Raw genomic sequence first — 14091 nt, forward strand, 5'->3', positions numbered from 1 at the left:
GAGGAGCCGTATTAAAGGGTCAGAGCATTAGGAAGGTCTTGATGAACACTGTCAGAAGGAAAGCCTCACAATAATGGACCATTTTTAAAACAAAAAATGGAGGGAAAAAGAATTCAAAGACCTATTATTACCAGTGAGCAAAAATAGCTCACTATTGGAAAGCAAAGACACAGGGTGTCATTGATGTCTGCCGTCCGTTTTGATGTTCTATGATAACTGTGATCTGAATGCTTGCTTGTAGTGGGCTGTCTTGTCTCCACATTCACACGGCTGTCTTGAACTAGGAAATGTGTGTTTAGTCCCAGTGATCTTGGCAGTGCAAGCATGTGGTGGCCCTCAGTTCTGTGACACGGGGAAGAGTATCAGGTGCATTTAAAATTTCAGAATAAAAACACAAACGTTGGGACAAGTGAGAGAGATAGCTTAGCACATTAAGACATCGCCATGTTAGCCTGGAGACCTGTGAGGGAATCTCTGTAGCCCGCATGTAAAGGTGGGAAGAGAAAGCTGACTTCAGAGTTGTCTTGGTACCTGTCTCAATCCCCTCCTGCACCCCCCATCCCCCATGAAAACATAAAAGCTTGTAAAAACAACAGTTCCATAATTGGAATGTAAATTGTTTACAGTAATGTTTCCTAAAAGTATGGTGGTCCTAGAAATGCTTTCATTAGGATGACTTGGATGCCCTCAAATGTTTGGGCCTATTAATTAAATGAGACTGTGACAGAGAGGCTCAGTAAAGTCACAGTGATTCTGAAAGTAACCATGCTCCTCGTGTCTCTCTGTCTCTCTCTCTCTCTCTTTTTCTCTCTCTGTGTCTCTGTTTCTGTTTCTCTGTGTCTCTGTCTCGCTATGTGTCTGTCTCTTTCTCTCTCTGTCTCTCTCTCTCATAATGTACTATTCCTGTTAGGTGATGTGTTCAGTGTGTTTGAAAGTATACCTGTAAAGTAGAAATTAAAAGTTATGTTTATTTTCTCATGTCAGCAAGCAGATCTGATATCATTAGGAAAAGTTGTGTTGGCTTTGGCTTGCAACTCTTTGGCAGGAATTCAGCGAGAAAATTTACAGAAAGCCATGGAATTGGTGACAATCAACTACTCCTCTGACCTGAAGAACCTCATCTTGTAAGTTCATGAAGCAGAGTGGTCCTCTGTGATTAAGATAGAAATTTCCATAGGAGCCGTCCCACTGTTTAAAGTTAGCAGACGCAAGCAGTTACTGATTTCCTAATCTTTATTGATAACTATGTATTTCTTAGGATGGATTTATAAACCAGTTTGTTAGTCACTTGGTCAGAGAGTGCCTTCTAGAGTTGTACTGATAGCCACTTATTGCTAGCTCTTTGGTTACACTAGTCATACTGAAGAGCTCCATAGCCATGTATGTAGACCCCAGCTAAGGCATGGACAACACAGACAGAACCTTTCCATCTTTTGAGCTCCCTCGGCCAGTGTTGCTCTAGATAGTGAGAGATGATGTAATACGGCCCTCTTCAAAGTCCAGTTATGTGTATGAATCTCTGCTCCAGGGGTGCAAGTCAATGGAAGACTCCAAGAAGTCTTTGAATATAAGTTTGGGATGAATTTGACTTTCACTGTGGACTACCATTACCACCAAAGGATCCATTACTGTCTCTTGACACAAGCGGGAGGGCACACAACTTTTACTACAGCTATGAGTTTAATCTAGGGGGAAAGATGCTAAGAAAACTCTTCAAATTTTCCCTATTATGTTCTAGAAGCCATTAGAATTTATTGATCCTAATCAATAGTCTCTTTTAGCTTCCAGTGAACCTTTCTGCTCTTTCTGTGTAGCCCTGGATGATCCAGTTTCTTTTTGGACCAGCCCTGGGGTATGGAACTGGGGGATGGAGGATGGGGCTGCCCACCTGTTCTTTGTTACATTGGCTTCACCGTCTTGCTTGTGAGACACTAGAAGCCAGTGCTTGCCTGGGACCTAGAAATAGTCAGTTAAGATGATAGAGCTTTGGGAAGAAGGATTTGTGTATGATTCCACCCTTAGCTTGCAATGTCCAGGGCTTTCTGGACAGTTACACAAGGCTATATGATCTCTAGATACACCTTTTTTAAAAAGTAGAAGTTAAGGATACTTTTTAAATTTACTTTATATTAATAATTATTGAAAGAGGATAATATGTGAGGTTTCATATACTATTCTTTTTATATACTTGAAAATTTCCTTAGAAAACAGTAAATAATTTTAAAAAAATCCTTTGTTAGTGACAAAAAAAAGGTAAATAAGTAAAAAGTCATTTCTCATTAGTTACAGTAAATTCCACCAGATCTACATAAGACTGCTTGACATGAATTGCAGTTCAGTCTCAAATAATCTGCAAGTGGGGTGTCATTATTAGCCCCATTTTAGATACAAGAAAGCTGAGACACAATAAAGTAGACTTGTCCGTGTGGCACATAGCTGGTAATAGCTTTTAGTATGATTGGGTAAATGTTGTAAACATTAGTGGTTATAATGGATAACTAAGATAATTTGTGTGTTATAATCATTCATTTACTCATCAAAAAGATGCTTACATAGGGGTTGGAAAGATGGCTCAGCACTTAAGAGCATTGGCTGCTCTTCCAAAGACCTAAGTTCAATTCCTGGCACCCACATGGCAAGCTCACAACCATCTGTAACTCAAGGTCTAGCAGACATGCAGACAGATGCCAATGCATATAAAAGTAAATAAATCTTTAGAAAAAGAATGCTTACTATGTGCCAAAATCTGGGAAGACTTTAATAGGATTAGCAGAATTTTTGTACATCTTTTAGATGCTTTCAAAAGACATGTAAAAGACTGGCGAGATGGCTCAGCAGTTTAGAGAGTCTTGCCCTTACAGAGCCCTTAATGTTCCCAGCCCCATACCCAGCAGCAAAACTGCCTGTAACTACAGCTGCAGGGCATCAAATTCCTCTTGGGGCCTCCGTGTGCCTCTACACTCGTCATACCTTACCTCAACATACACACAACAACTAAATCTTAAAAACAGACAGACATAAAAACAAGCAGGTTGTTTGCAGGCAGAGATTAGGTCCTGGACGAAAGCCTAGTTAGACAGGAGGTGAGACAAGGACTGACCCTTCTGAGTGATTAGAGGCCAGGTATTAACAGTCATTGCATTCTGTAGGCAGCCCAGAAAACAGCAAGACTTTCTGCCTTGATGGTGATAGAAAAAGAGTTGAACTGATCTCTTGTGCTCTGAGTCTGTAGAGATTTTCCAGAAATAACAGGTGACCCATGAAATCATGGAGCAGAGGATAGTTCTTTTGGGCTAATTCAGTTTTTTCACAATTTAAGATTCATTTTTAGACTGAAAAGTTATTTTTGGTTAGGTGTGGTGGCATCTGCCTGTAGAAAGAACCCAGGAGTTTAAAGCTAGTTTGGGCAGCATAGCAAGACACTGTCTTGAAAACCGCAGCAGTTTATCTTTGAAGAACAGGAGGGAAAACTCCCCATCCCTCAGCCTTCCAGTGTTTTAACCCTCAGAATTCTTGATAGCCATTCCATTTAGCACTGTTGACACAGGGGCTCCAGGGTGGCCATGGGTAGGCGTGGCATCCTTCTGCTTTCCTTTCCACATCTCTGACTGTGAGCACACAGAGGAGAGATGGTGGATTGGTAAATGTCTAGGGGAAAGAAGGACTACTCAAGTTTCAGAATGGAAATTTGCATGAAAAGTATGTTTTCAAATTGTGAGTGCCAGATTATAGTGACAGCAGCATCTGTGTGCTTGTGGCTGTGTTGTTGTTAACCCCTGCTGACCATTCATGGGATTCTTCTCTGTCTTGGTAGGTACTTGTTGACTGACCAAAACAGGATGCGGAGTGTGAATGACATCATGCCCATGATTGGTGCTCGGTTTTACACTCAATTGGATGCTGCTCAAATGAGAAATGATGTTATCGAGGAAGACCTTGCTAAGGTAGAGTCTAGTTCCTGTGTAACTTGGTATAAAGTACAGCGTTCACTGAGCCAGCTAGCTGGGACTGTGATGCTCCTGTTCACAGTAGGCAGGAGTTTAGTCTCTAGTATCCTATTCATAATTGTGTCTAAAATTGGTTTTGTTTCACGTTAGCATTTTAAAGAATTCCTAGAATTGATGAGTTGCGTACTCTCCTGAGTACAACTGTGCACAGGAGCAGGCATATGTTAAAGAGCAGACGCAGCAGTGTGGGTGTTAGTGCTTGCTGCACTGGAGTGATGTGGGTACAGAGTACCATTTTTAAAGACTCGGTTCATATTCAGTTAGCTGGAACACTAACATTCTCTCTCTTTTTAAAATGTTTTATAGGAGGTTCAAAATGGAAGACTGTTTAGGCTTCTAGCAAAATTGGGAACAATCAACGAGAGGCCGGAGTAAGGGTTTACAGTATTTACAGCATGTTTTAAAACCAAGGGTTCCAGTTTGTGTAAGGAATGAGCGAACTACCTTCTTAATGGTTTTATTTTGAAAAGGGAAGTTCTCATATGAAGTGACCATAAAACTGCTAGTTCTTAAGAACTGTTTGAAACCACAGCCTGGATGTGGCTGTTGTTAAGAATGTGTATGCCATACTGGAAATTGGCCGCGCTGTGCAGACTCCAGGCAGTGGCTCCTCCTCCTGTAGGAGGCCTCGTCTCCTCAGTTTCTCTTGTCAGTTGAGAGACGCTAGCAACCCCTTGTTTGTAGTGTTTCCTTCTTTTCTATGAAAATGCGCTTTTATAGATGTCATTATTGGTAATGAAGTGACATCATTACTTTATGCTGTCCCAGTTCTACCTGTTAAGTTAGCGTTACCTATGCAGAGTTGATGTCTGTACCTTGTTAACTGTTGAGACGGGCTGGACAGGGTTGCATCGTGATTAAAACGTGTAAGTTACACATCAGAATTGTCTCACTTCTCAAAGAGGTAGGTGACAGACAGGTGCTTGTGGGTTTTTCTTTTACAGCTTATTTTTATGTAATGTGTATGGGTATTTTGCTTGTATGTGTATTGTGCACTGCGTGTGTGTCTGGTGTCTTAGGAGGCAGAATATGACCTCAGATCCCCTGGAGCTGCAGTTGAGTCACTGTATGGATGCTGAGACTCTAACCCAGGACCTCTTAACCACTGAGCCATCTCTCCAGCCCTGCTTGGCTGTTTTGAAAATGAAGAGTCTCAGAATCATCTCTAATAATCCGTCCTAATAAGAGGATGTGTGCTGAACCAGTTTGGAGACCTGTTTCAGCCTGTTCATTTATTCACTCCTGTATTTCAAAAAGGTGGCTCTTCTGTGACTTTTCTTGGTATTTGATCCACCTGGTGACCCACCCATTCCTTCAGTCTATGCTAACACATAGATCTGAGATCTCTGTTCTCGGGGCTGGCACTGCTGGGAAGAGGTAGGTGCATGCTGTTGTCAGTGTGCCCAAAGTAAAGCCTGATTCCAGTTCTTCTCTCAGTTTTCAGTTATGCTGTCTTGGAGTTGATCATAGTTGCATATAGTGAACTTAAGCAGATAATTCTACAGCAGTAAACTTTCTGACAGTTACAGAATGCCTTGAGCCATAGGTAGCCTATCTGTTCCTCTTCTCACCTTGTGTTCTTGTCCAGGCTGGTTGTGCCTCGCGGCTGCCACATGAATGCCTTCCTTCCCTCATTCCGGAGTCTTGGCTTCCTCCCTCTCTGGAGCGCAGGCTCCATTGCCTCTCTTTTCCTATCATTTATCCCTTGCCAGTGGAGCTCACCCTCTTGTACACCTTTCATGTGAGGTGAATTCATGAGTCCTTTGCAAATCTAAAGTACTTTCTCATTTTATACATTATTGATATGTGATATTATATATATATATATATATATATATATATATATATATATAATTCTAAACTGTCCTTATAAAATTTTATTTATATTTTTAATACGAAATTTTAAAGTTTTGTAGAATAGTGAAAAATATCGTCACTCTTTTCATACCTGACATGCTCAGTCTTTCCAGTTAATCCTTACCCTGACTAATTTATTGATAAAAATTTTATATTTATTTTCAGAGTTACAAGTATAAATATATTGTTTATCTCCCCCTTTTAATTAACGTAAACATTATCACTTCTCACAGTATTTTTTTTTAAAGATTTATTTATTATTATATCTTAAGTACACTGTAGCTGTCTTTAGATGCACCAGAAGAGGATGTCAAATCTCATTACAGATGGTTCTGAGCCACCATGTGGTTGCTGGGATTTGAACTCAGGACCTATGGAAGAGCAGTCAGTGCTCTTAACCACTGAGCCCTCTCTCCAGCCCCACTTCTCACAGTATTAATGTTAGAAATCATTTTGTTCAGCTCTGTTTGGAATTAGGCAGGCTCCTACATGAAACACGAGCCTGCTGGGCTTCTCCCTCTGCCACCTTATGATGGAGGCATTGCTCCTGTGTTCGAGAACACACTGGAGGCAGACAGCTTAGCTACCTAGTCGTGGACTGTTGATGCCATGAGCTACAGACAGTGCTGCAGGGACCTGTTCACCAAAGAATAGAGAAGCAGTGGAGTCTTCAGAGACCAGGGGTGTTGCAAGGATTGTGTTGTACTGTTCGTGAGAGGCCTGACTGAAAATGCTTGCCTTGGAAGTTGGGATTTTGTCTGTTGTGCTGTTGGTTGGTGTCCTTGCCTGCTGTAGGTTGCCTGTTTGGGGACTTAGTTGTCTCTGACCGTGCTCAGGCTCATCCTCGGTAGATCTCTGTATGTTTGATCAAATGGATCAAACCTTTTTTATGCCTCTGTGTTCAGGTTAAGAATGTTGTTTTATACTTAGAAATGAATGAGTGACCTCATGCTTTCTTCTAGAATGCTCGTGACTTCTTTCCCCGAGTCCATTGCTGCTGGTTCTCTGACTTCTCCTCTGCAAACCCTGTCTAAACACAGTGGCCCTTCCTAGTTTGCTCAGTGCTGTCTAGTTCTTGCTAATTGCAGAGCATGCTTTTTCTGGGACTAGCAGCCTCAGCTTCCTCTTTCCAGGATAGGCTCATGTTTCAGCTCTGTCCACCCTCTTCTCAGAGCACCGTGTAGCTGGGTAGAATCCCTGCTTTCTCAGGTTACTGGAGTGACGTGTGTCCTACCAGACTATAGGTTCCTCCGGTCACTTAAAACTACCAGTGGTCTCTGGTTCTCCAGTTCCTCACAGCTTCACCTTCTGGTGAAGTGTAGAAGCCTAAAAGCTACCTTGCTTTCTAAACATTCCCTCCTCTGTGTGTTCCTCGGTAAAGTGGAAACTTAGCTGATGCCTCTGGAACACGGAAGGAGGAGAGGACCTACAGCCCTGGCTCAGAGATGTCTACAGTTTTTTCTACTTTGTACTAGTCATAAAGATTGAATAGCATGTAATGGGCAACTGTTCCTGTGAAGAGAATATGTGATATATGTACTTTTGGGTGGGTTGTGATTTTTTTAAGCACTTTTCAGAGCCCCTCCAATTTCTTATTAACTGGGGAAGATTAGATGAGTCTTGAGTCTGAAAAATATGGCTATGTGGCATGTAGAGTGAGTTACTGAGGTCAAATGTTAACCCCCCCAGGTTTCAGAAGGATCCAACCTGGTCAGAGACTGGAGACAGATACCTTTTGAAACTCTTTAGAGATCATCTCTTTCATCAGGTGACAGAAGCAGGTGCTCCTTGGATCGACCTCAGTCACATCATTTCTTGTCTTAACAAGGTACTTGTAAGGAAAAGAATCATGTTTAATAGGTTCTTACTATGTCAGTGTGTGTGTGTGTGTGTGTGTGTGTGTGTGTGCGCGTGCGTGTGTGTGCATGCCCCATGTGCACATACAAGGTCAGAGGACACTTTGGAGTTCCTCTGCTTTGTGCTGGTGTGTCATGCTTGGTGTCAAGCGCTTGGGCCACTGGGAACTCACCTGCCTTGTAGATTTTTGAGATCACAGGATAGCTATTACAGCTTAAAGAGCCGTCGTGCGAGCCGTCGTGCGTACAAATGCTAGGATCCTGAAGAAGACAGGATGTATGCTTGCTGGACATTTTGTTTGTTTGTTTTTTTGTTTTTCGATACAGGGTTTCTCTGTGTAGCCCTGGCTGTCCTGGAACTCACTCTGTAGACCAGGCTGCCCTCGAACTCAGAAATCCACCTGCTTCTGCCTCCCGAGTGCTGGGATTAAAGGCGTGTGCCACCACCGCCCGGCTGCTGGACATTTTTTAAAGTGGGAATTTTTTGTCTGGGCATGGTGGCTCATGCCTTTAATCCCAACACTCAGAAGCAAAAGCAGGAGCATCTACAGCAGCGATCTCACCCTTCCTCATGCTGCGACCCTTTAATGCAGTTGCTCGTGTTGTGGGGACTCTAATGTCTTCATAACTCTAATGTTGCTACTGTTATGAATTGTAATGTAAATATTTGATATGCAGGATATTTAATATGTGATTCTTAAGTGACTCAAGGGGATATCTGATCTGTGACCCAAAGGGGTTGTGACCCACAGGTTGAGATCTGCTGATGTAGTTTTCATATGTGAACCTTTTAATATGATAAAGCATCATAAGATGACCGTGGTCCTTCTTTTATACTTTGTTTTGTAGACATGTCACTTCGTTTTATTAAGTAGTATGATTGCATGCATTCAGTATGTTTGCATATATGTAGATACATGTGTAAGTATGATAAAAGAGACCAAAGGGGAAAGGGAAGGGCTGACACCCAGGGTTGTCCTCTGACCTCCACCACATGCACCTTAGCACATGGGGGTGGGGCGTAGCTGGAGTAAATCATGGCCTTTGTATAAGTTAGGATTAAACAGGGTAGTGATGGTCAGGGGCCAGATCTGTTCCACACACTTGATTTTTTTGTTTGTTTACTTATATTTTAAATAGCTTGCAAAGTGACACTTTTTTGTTTTTAAAATGTGGAAGGAAAGTGTATTTATTTTGCTCCCCCTCAGATCTGTGGAAATATTTTCTGCCTCAGCACACCGTGTCTACCCTTAAAGTAGTGGAAGAGCAGGTAAACAGTGCATGGCAGACCTGCTGACTCCCAGGCTCAGCTCTGCTGCTCAGTGCTGTGTGCCTCTCGTCCACCTTACACGTGTGCCTTACTTTCCCATCTCTCTTAACTTCTCTTAAAGGGAAAACAGTGGGGGGGATCCATAAGTAGGAAACATTCCTAACCGATCTCATAGCTTGGTATCGTTAGTATCAGTTAGTAATTAAAACTGCTTTGTTTTGTTTTTTAAAAATGTAGATACTGACAGTGGTACTTAAGTAAGCTACAGACAGTCGTCTTGAGAAGACTGGATTTCATATCCTAAAATAGTAAATCTTGCTGGGCGTGGTGGCGCACGCCTTTAATCCCAGCACTTGGGAGGCAGAGGCAGGCGGATTTCTGAGTTCAAGGCCAGCCTGGTCTACAGAGTGAGTTCCAGGACAGCCAGGGCTATACAGAGAAACCCTGTCTCGAAAAACCAAAAAAAAAAAAGTAAATCTTATTTCAAATCTGAAATGCCAATTCCCCAAATTCAATGAGTATATTAAAAAGGAAGCTAACCATATTGATTAAGGTCGAAGAATCTGAAAAAGGCCATTTTTATGGAAATGATGACAGAAATTGTTGGTAAATATTTTGAAAGTTTTAAGCCTCCGGTGAAAAGTAAAGCTTTTTAATGAATCAATTAGTGGAATACTGAAAGAAGAAACTTAAAAAAATAATAATGAAAACCATATCCTAAATATTGTTACCAAACCCCAGTAATGGAATAGGTAGATCGAGATCATAAGCTGGAACCCATAGAGGAAGCTACAGAAATAGATTATGGTGGTGCACACCTGTAGTGCCAGCACTCAGGACACCGAGGCAGGAGGATCTTTTGAGTTATGAGGCCAGCCTGATCTACAGAGAGAGTTGTGGGACAGCTAGGACTACACAGAGAAACCCTGTCTCAACAAACAAACAAATCAAACAGAAAGATAGGAAGGTGCTCGTTTGACATGGAGCGCTGGTAGTTGTTATAACTCATTGGTGACATCTAATTGACATTCTTTGGAGAGCAGTTTGGCTGTGGGTACCAAGCTGTGAAGACATTCATGCTCACATTTGATAGTACCCTGAAGGTTGCCTCCTAAGTTCTACACTGTAAGTGCATTCTGTTCTGTTCTGTACTGGTATTTATAATCTAGAAAGTAGAAACTATTGAGTAAATAATTAGTGCCAAGTTGGCAGAAGATAGTCATCAGACACATTCTAAACACTAGGGCAGGGCAGGCAGAGGAAACAGCAATCTTTCTTTGAATTCTTAGGAATTTTGACCCATGGTGTAAGCTGTTTATGGAAATCTGAAAGGGACTGTGATAGAAATAACTTTCATTTATTATAGTTTTTCATCCATCATCATGAAAAATGTCCTAAAATAGATTAATCTTCCTCACAGTAAGTACTGCATATTTTTTATACCTTACCTCTTTCAGCTAGATGCTGGTGTGCCAGAAAAAATCAGCCTGATTTCCAGAGACGAGAAGAGCGTGCTGGTGGTGACATACAGTGACCTAAAACGCTGCTTTGAAAATACCTTTCAAGAACTGATTGCGGCTGCAAATGGTCAGTTGTAGTATTTGCTAAAAATGTTGAGAGGGCATGGTGAAGGACCAAGCCTCTAGCCAGTTTGCACTACGGCTGAACTGTCCTCCATCTCCTGCCACCAGGGGGAGGAGCAGGAAGGAGCGAAGCTTCTCACACGTGGGTCAGGCGCACTGTTACTTGAGAGGAAGACTGTCTGTCTCATTTTGTACGCACTCTGGCTGCCACAGGCCTCCGAGGAATTTGTGCAGACTAAGGTCACCCTTCAGTGAATGATGCTCCTGCTTACGGTTTTCCACTTGTGTATGCACTAATTGTCATTTTTTAAAGACTTTTTTCCTGATCTTTGACCTCTTGCCACATTGTACACTTACTAAGGGAACTATTTGCAAGGACAAAAACAAAGGGGGCAGCTGTTCGCCACTGAGAGATGCAGAATTTGCTCTTGGGGGGATGGGCCAGGTCAGTACTTTAGTTCATAAAATGCCATGTAGTGCATAGTCCTTATGAGTATTTTATGCAAGCTCCACATGCCAGCCACCCACTGTTAGCTCAAGTTGAGGCTTGTATTGTGTTTAAGAACACGCAGAGAGAACTATCATTGAGCTGTCAGATATGAATTCCCGTTTGTTGATTTAAATCCTTTTCCAGGTAACGATCGGAACAGTAACTGAAGGAGCAGGCGCTGCTCTTCTCCAGGTTCATCTAGAGGCTTCTTCAGAGAGGCGTCTGCCTGCCAGTCACATACACTTATATTGACGTAATTTTTAATAGCAAAATGAAATTGTGCTGAAGGCCTAAACGTGGAGGAGTTATATTACCTTAGGGTCTTTCCAGTTTGTGTGTTTGGGGGTTTTTTTTTTTGTTTTGTTTTTTTGTTTTGTTTTTGTTTTTTTGTTTTTGTCTTTGAACTACAGCTTTATAATGGTACTTTACACTGGATAGACTCAGACACTGTCGAAGGTGAGCTGAGCACAGCAGTGGCCTGATGCTTTGCGCCTGACTCTGGAGGGACACTTTTCTGCTGTGCCTTCGCACTCACTGCTTAACCCAAAGGACCGGGACTTTTGATAGAACTCACCCTGTAGGGTCGGTCATCTGAGAAGGCCATTTCAAAAGTTGGAGTTTTCCTCCATGGAACTTACTATTTGGACATGCAGTTGTCGCCAAACTCAAGTATTGTGGGATTTGTGGTTACTTCGATACTGAAGACTGCCAAATACATTGGGATTTTCTCTTAAACAGCCGCCATGAAGACTTCATCTCCTTCCTGGTGCCGCGTCTTGAGCGCACACTGGGTGTGCACCCCATACCTGGGAAGAAATGTGGGGATTCGGAGGTCAGGACAGACTCCCAGCACTTGCAACTGATGTTACTGTCTTCGTTTTTAACAAGTATGCGTATTTGTATATTTCAGAGAAGTTTTTAACATTTCTCTGTCCACTTTTTATAAGCTTTAAAATGATTTTTCTCTGCCTTGAAATTTGCATCAAGAAAAAGCACCTCTCTTCACTGAAAGCTTTGAGGACTAGAGACACACTTCCCATGTCTAACAAGCACGTCTGTATCCGAGAGCGCTAGCATCAGTTGTTAATGAGAAAATCAATTACTGCATTTGATCTGGATGGATTTTTAAAAGAACATAATGTTCAATATTCCAAGGATAATGAACATTTGCCACCATGATGTTCCTTGTGTTTAAAGGGAACGAGAACTTTTGGTGTACCACGCAGAAGTCTTTATCATTAGCTCATGTATTTGAGGAAGAGCAGCTGTCTTTTTATATGTTTTTTGACAAATCATATTGTAATTCTTTTGTACAAAAAAGAACTACTTGTATTCTAGAAGAAATATGAAATGCTTAATTTATAAGCGGGCTGGAGATTTTTTTCCAATATTGTTTTCTTTGAAAATGAAAGGGGATCATCTATTTTAGTTTTGGGGGCCTGGGAACTTTTTGAAAATTTTCATTTGTGGACCAATGTTATGTGAATGCTAAGGGCGGGCAGGGGTAACATAGGGCTCGGACCTCTAGTCCTGCATAGACCAGCAAACTCCCCTCTGCAAGGCAGGTTCACATCACAACCCCGAGTGTCTGCATCAGAAATGCTAGTCTGCTTCTGCCCCAGCAACCTCAGGACTTGGTTTGGGTATAAAAGGTAGTCAGCTGAAAGTTCCTAAGTAAATAGTGTCAGCCAGAAAACAGTCGGTGTCAGGTGATACGTATTTCTTAGCTTTGTTTTATATTTATTTTTCGTTTCATTTTCATTGGGAATGGTTTTCAAAAGAACTCTTGCGTTCTGCTTTGATGGGTTTCTTTGTTTTTCCGTTTCCTGGGAGCCCTCTTTCCCCAGTGTAAACCCATACAGGGGGTTGTCTGAAAGTTACGATTTAGTGCATCGAATGAAGGGTGTGAGCTCATCATAACTCCCTGTTATGACAGACACAGCACGGAAAGGACAACCCTTGAAATCATGTCGCGTCGTCACTTCAGCTGTGTACCCATCTCCAGTCCTGTTAGTGTATTCACTTCCCTGCAGATAACTTTGAGGGTGCCCTTATATTCAGCTTTGACCTTGGTTCTGTCATTGGATAGCAACATTGTCTCTAGAAAGCACCAGTGCGTTTAAGTTCTAATGTCACAATCCCAGTACCTGTTGCTCATCTTAACCCTGTTTTCAGTCTCTATGTGTATAGCAGTATTTTTTAATAAAGAATTGCAGAAATAAACTTGTATTTCTGTTGTTTTTATTACCAGTTCATATATGGTCTTGATTGGGTTTTTGAAGGCTGTTACTATGTATTTTGGGTGAAATGGTAGCAGATTTGTTCAGTGGTTTAGCAGTTATTTGTTGATTGTGGATCCCCTGTGCCCTTGGGTCTGTGCTGAGGCTAAAACTTAACAGATCCGAAGATTTGCAATGGACAGAATGTCCAAGAAACTATTTATCTGACAGAGTAGGAAATGGCATGGAGCGAGGTCCCTTCCCTCTTTGGGAAGGAAAGCAGGACCTCCCATGAGCTGGCAGCTAAGTATATCTCAGGGCCCATGCCTGTCCCTTGTGCAGAGAGAGAGACAAACTTCTCCAGTTTCTCCAAAAGCGTTCCAGAAGAACAAATTATGCAAAAATGTCATTAGCATTTGTTGAGCCTGAATAGTGTTTAATGTGGGTTATTGTGTTATTGTTTGTTTTGTTTTGTGTGTTTGAAATTCCTGTGATTTGAAGAGTTGAAGGCACAGAGTGGAAAGTGGTCAGGGGGCAGGAGACTAGAGTGGCCGAGGGATCAGCGACAGGAGATTGGCCAGTTGAAGGACTGGCAGGCGGCTTGAGGGGAACTTTCATATAAAAAGAGAATTGTAGCCATCCATGGATCCAGGTAAAAGTGAAAATGCACACTAGTTTGGAAGGCTTTTTAGGACAAGATGTTACAGCCAGGCCCGAGGTGACCTGGGACAAAAGCAGTGGAGCAGCTCCCATTTTCCTCACCCTACAGTCGGACAGCTCCCCTGGGCAGCGAGTTGTAGTTCCAGTTT

The 14091-nt window shown here is 42.1% G+C and overlaps 1 protein-coding gene across 8 annotated transcripts in view; it reads left to right on the forward strand.

Annotated features, from left to right (window-relative positions):
* The window catches only part of Pan3 (poly(A) specific ribonuclease subunit PAN3), a 120978-nt gene extending 107692 nt beyond the window's left edge, over positions 1-13286 (forward strand). For 4 of the 8 annotated variants that reach the window (XM_085837449.1, XM_085837452.1, XM_085837451.1 and 1 more), the window contains 6 exons: positions 985-1124; positions 3815-3944; positions 4314-4378; positions 7554-7692; positions 10448-10577; positions 11208-13286. In XM_085837449.1, coding sequence (XP_085693575.1) covers positions 985-1124; positions 3815-3944; positions 4314-4378; positions 7554-7692; positions 10448-10577; positions 11208-11230 — 627 coding nt within the window. In that variant the 3' untranslated portion in view covers positions 11231-13286. Of the gene's footprint in view, positions 1-984; positions 1125-1781; positions 1853-3814; positions 3945-4313; positions 4379-7553; positions 7693-10447; positions 10578-10681 lie in introns of those variants that run through there. The other 4 variants (XM_085837448.1, XM_085837447.1, XM_085837450.1 and 1 more) reach the window with 2 other exon arrangements.
* The last annotated feature ends 805 nt before the right edge of the window (positions 13287-14091 follow it).

Source organism: Mus caroli, unplaced genomic scaffold (genome assembly GCF_978045245.1).
Source record: "Mus caroli unplaced genomic scaffold, Mus_caroli_1 scaffold_4, whole genome shotgun sequence".
Classification (NCBI taxonomy): Eukaryota; Metazoa; Chordata; class Mammalia; order Rodentia; family Muridae; genus Mus; species Mus caroli.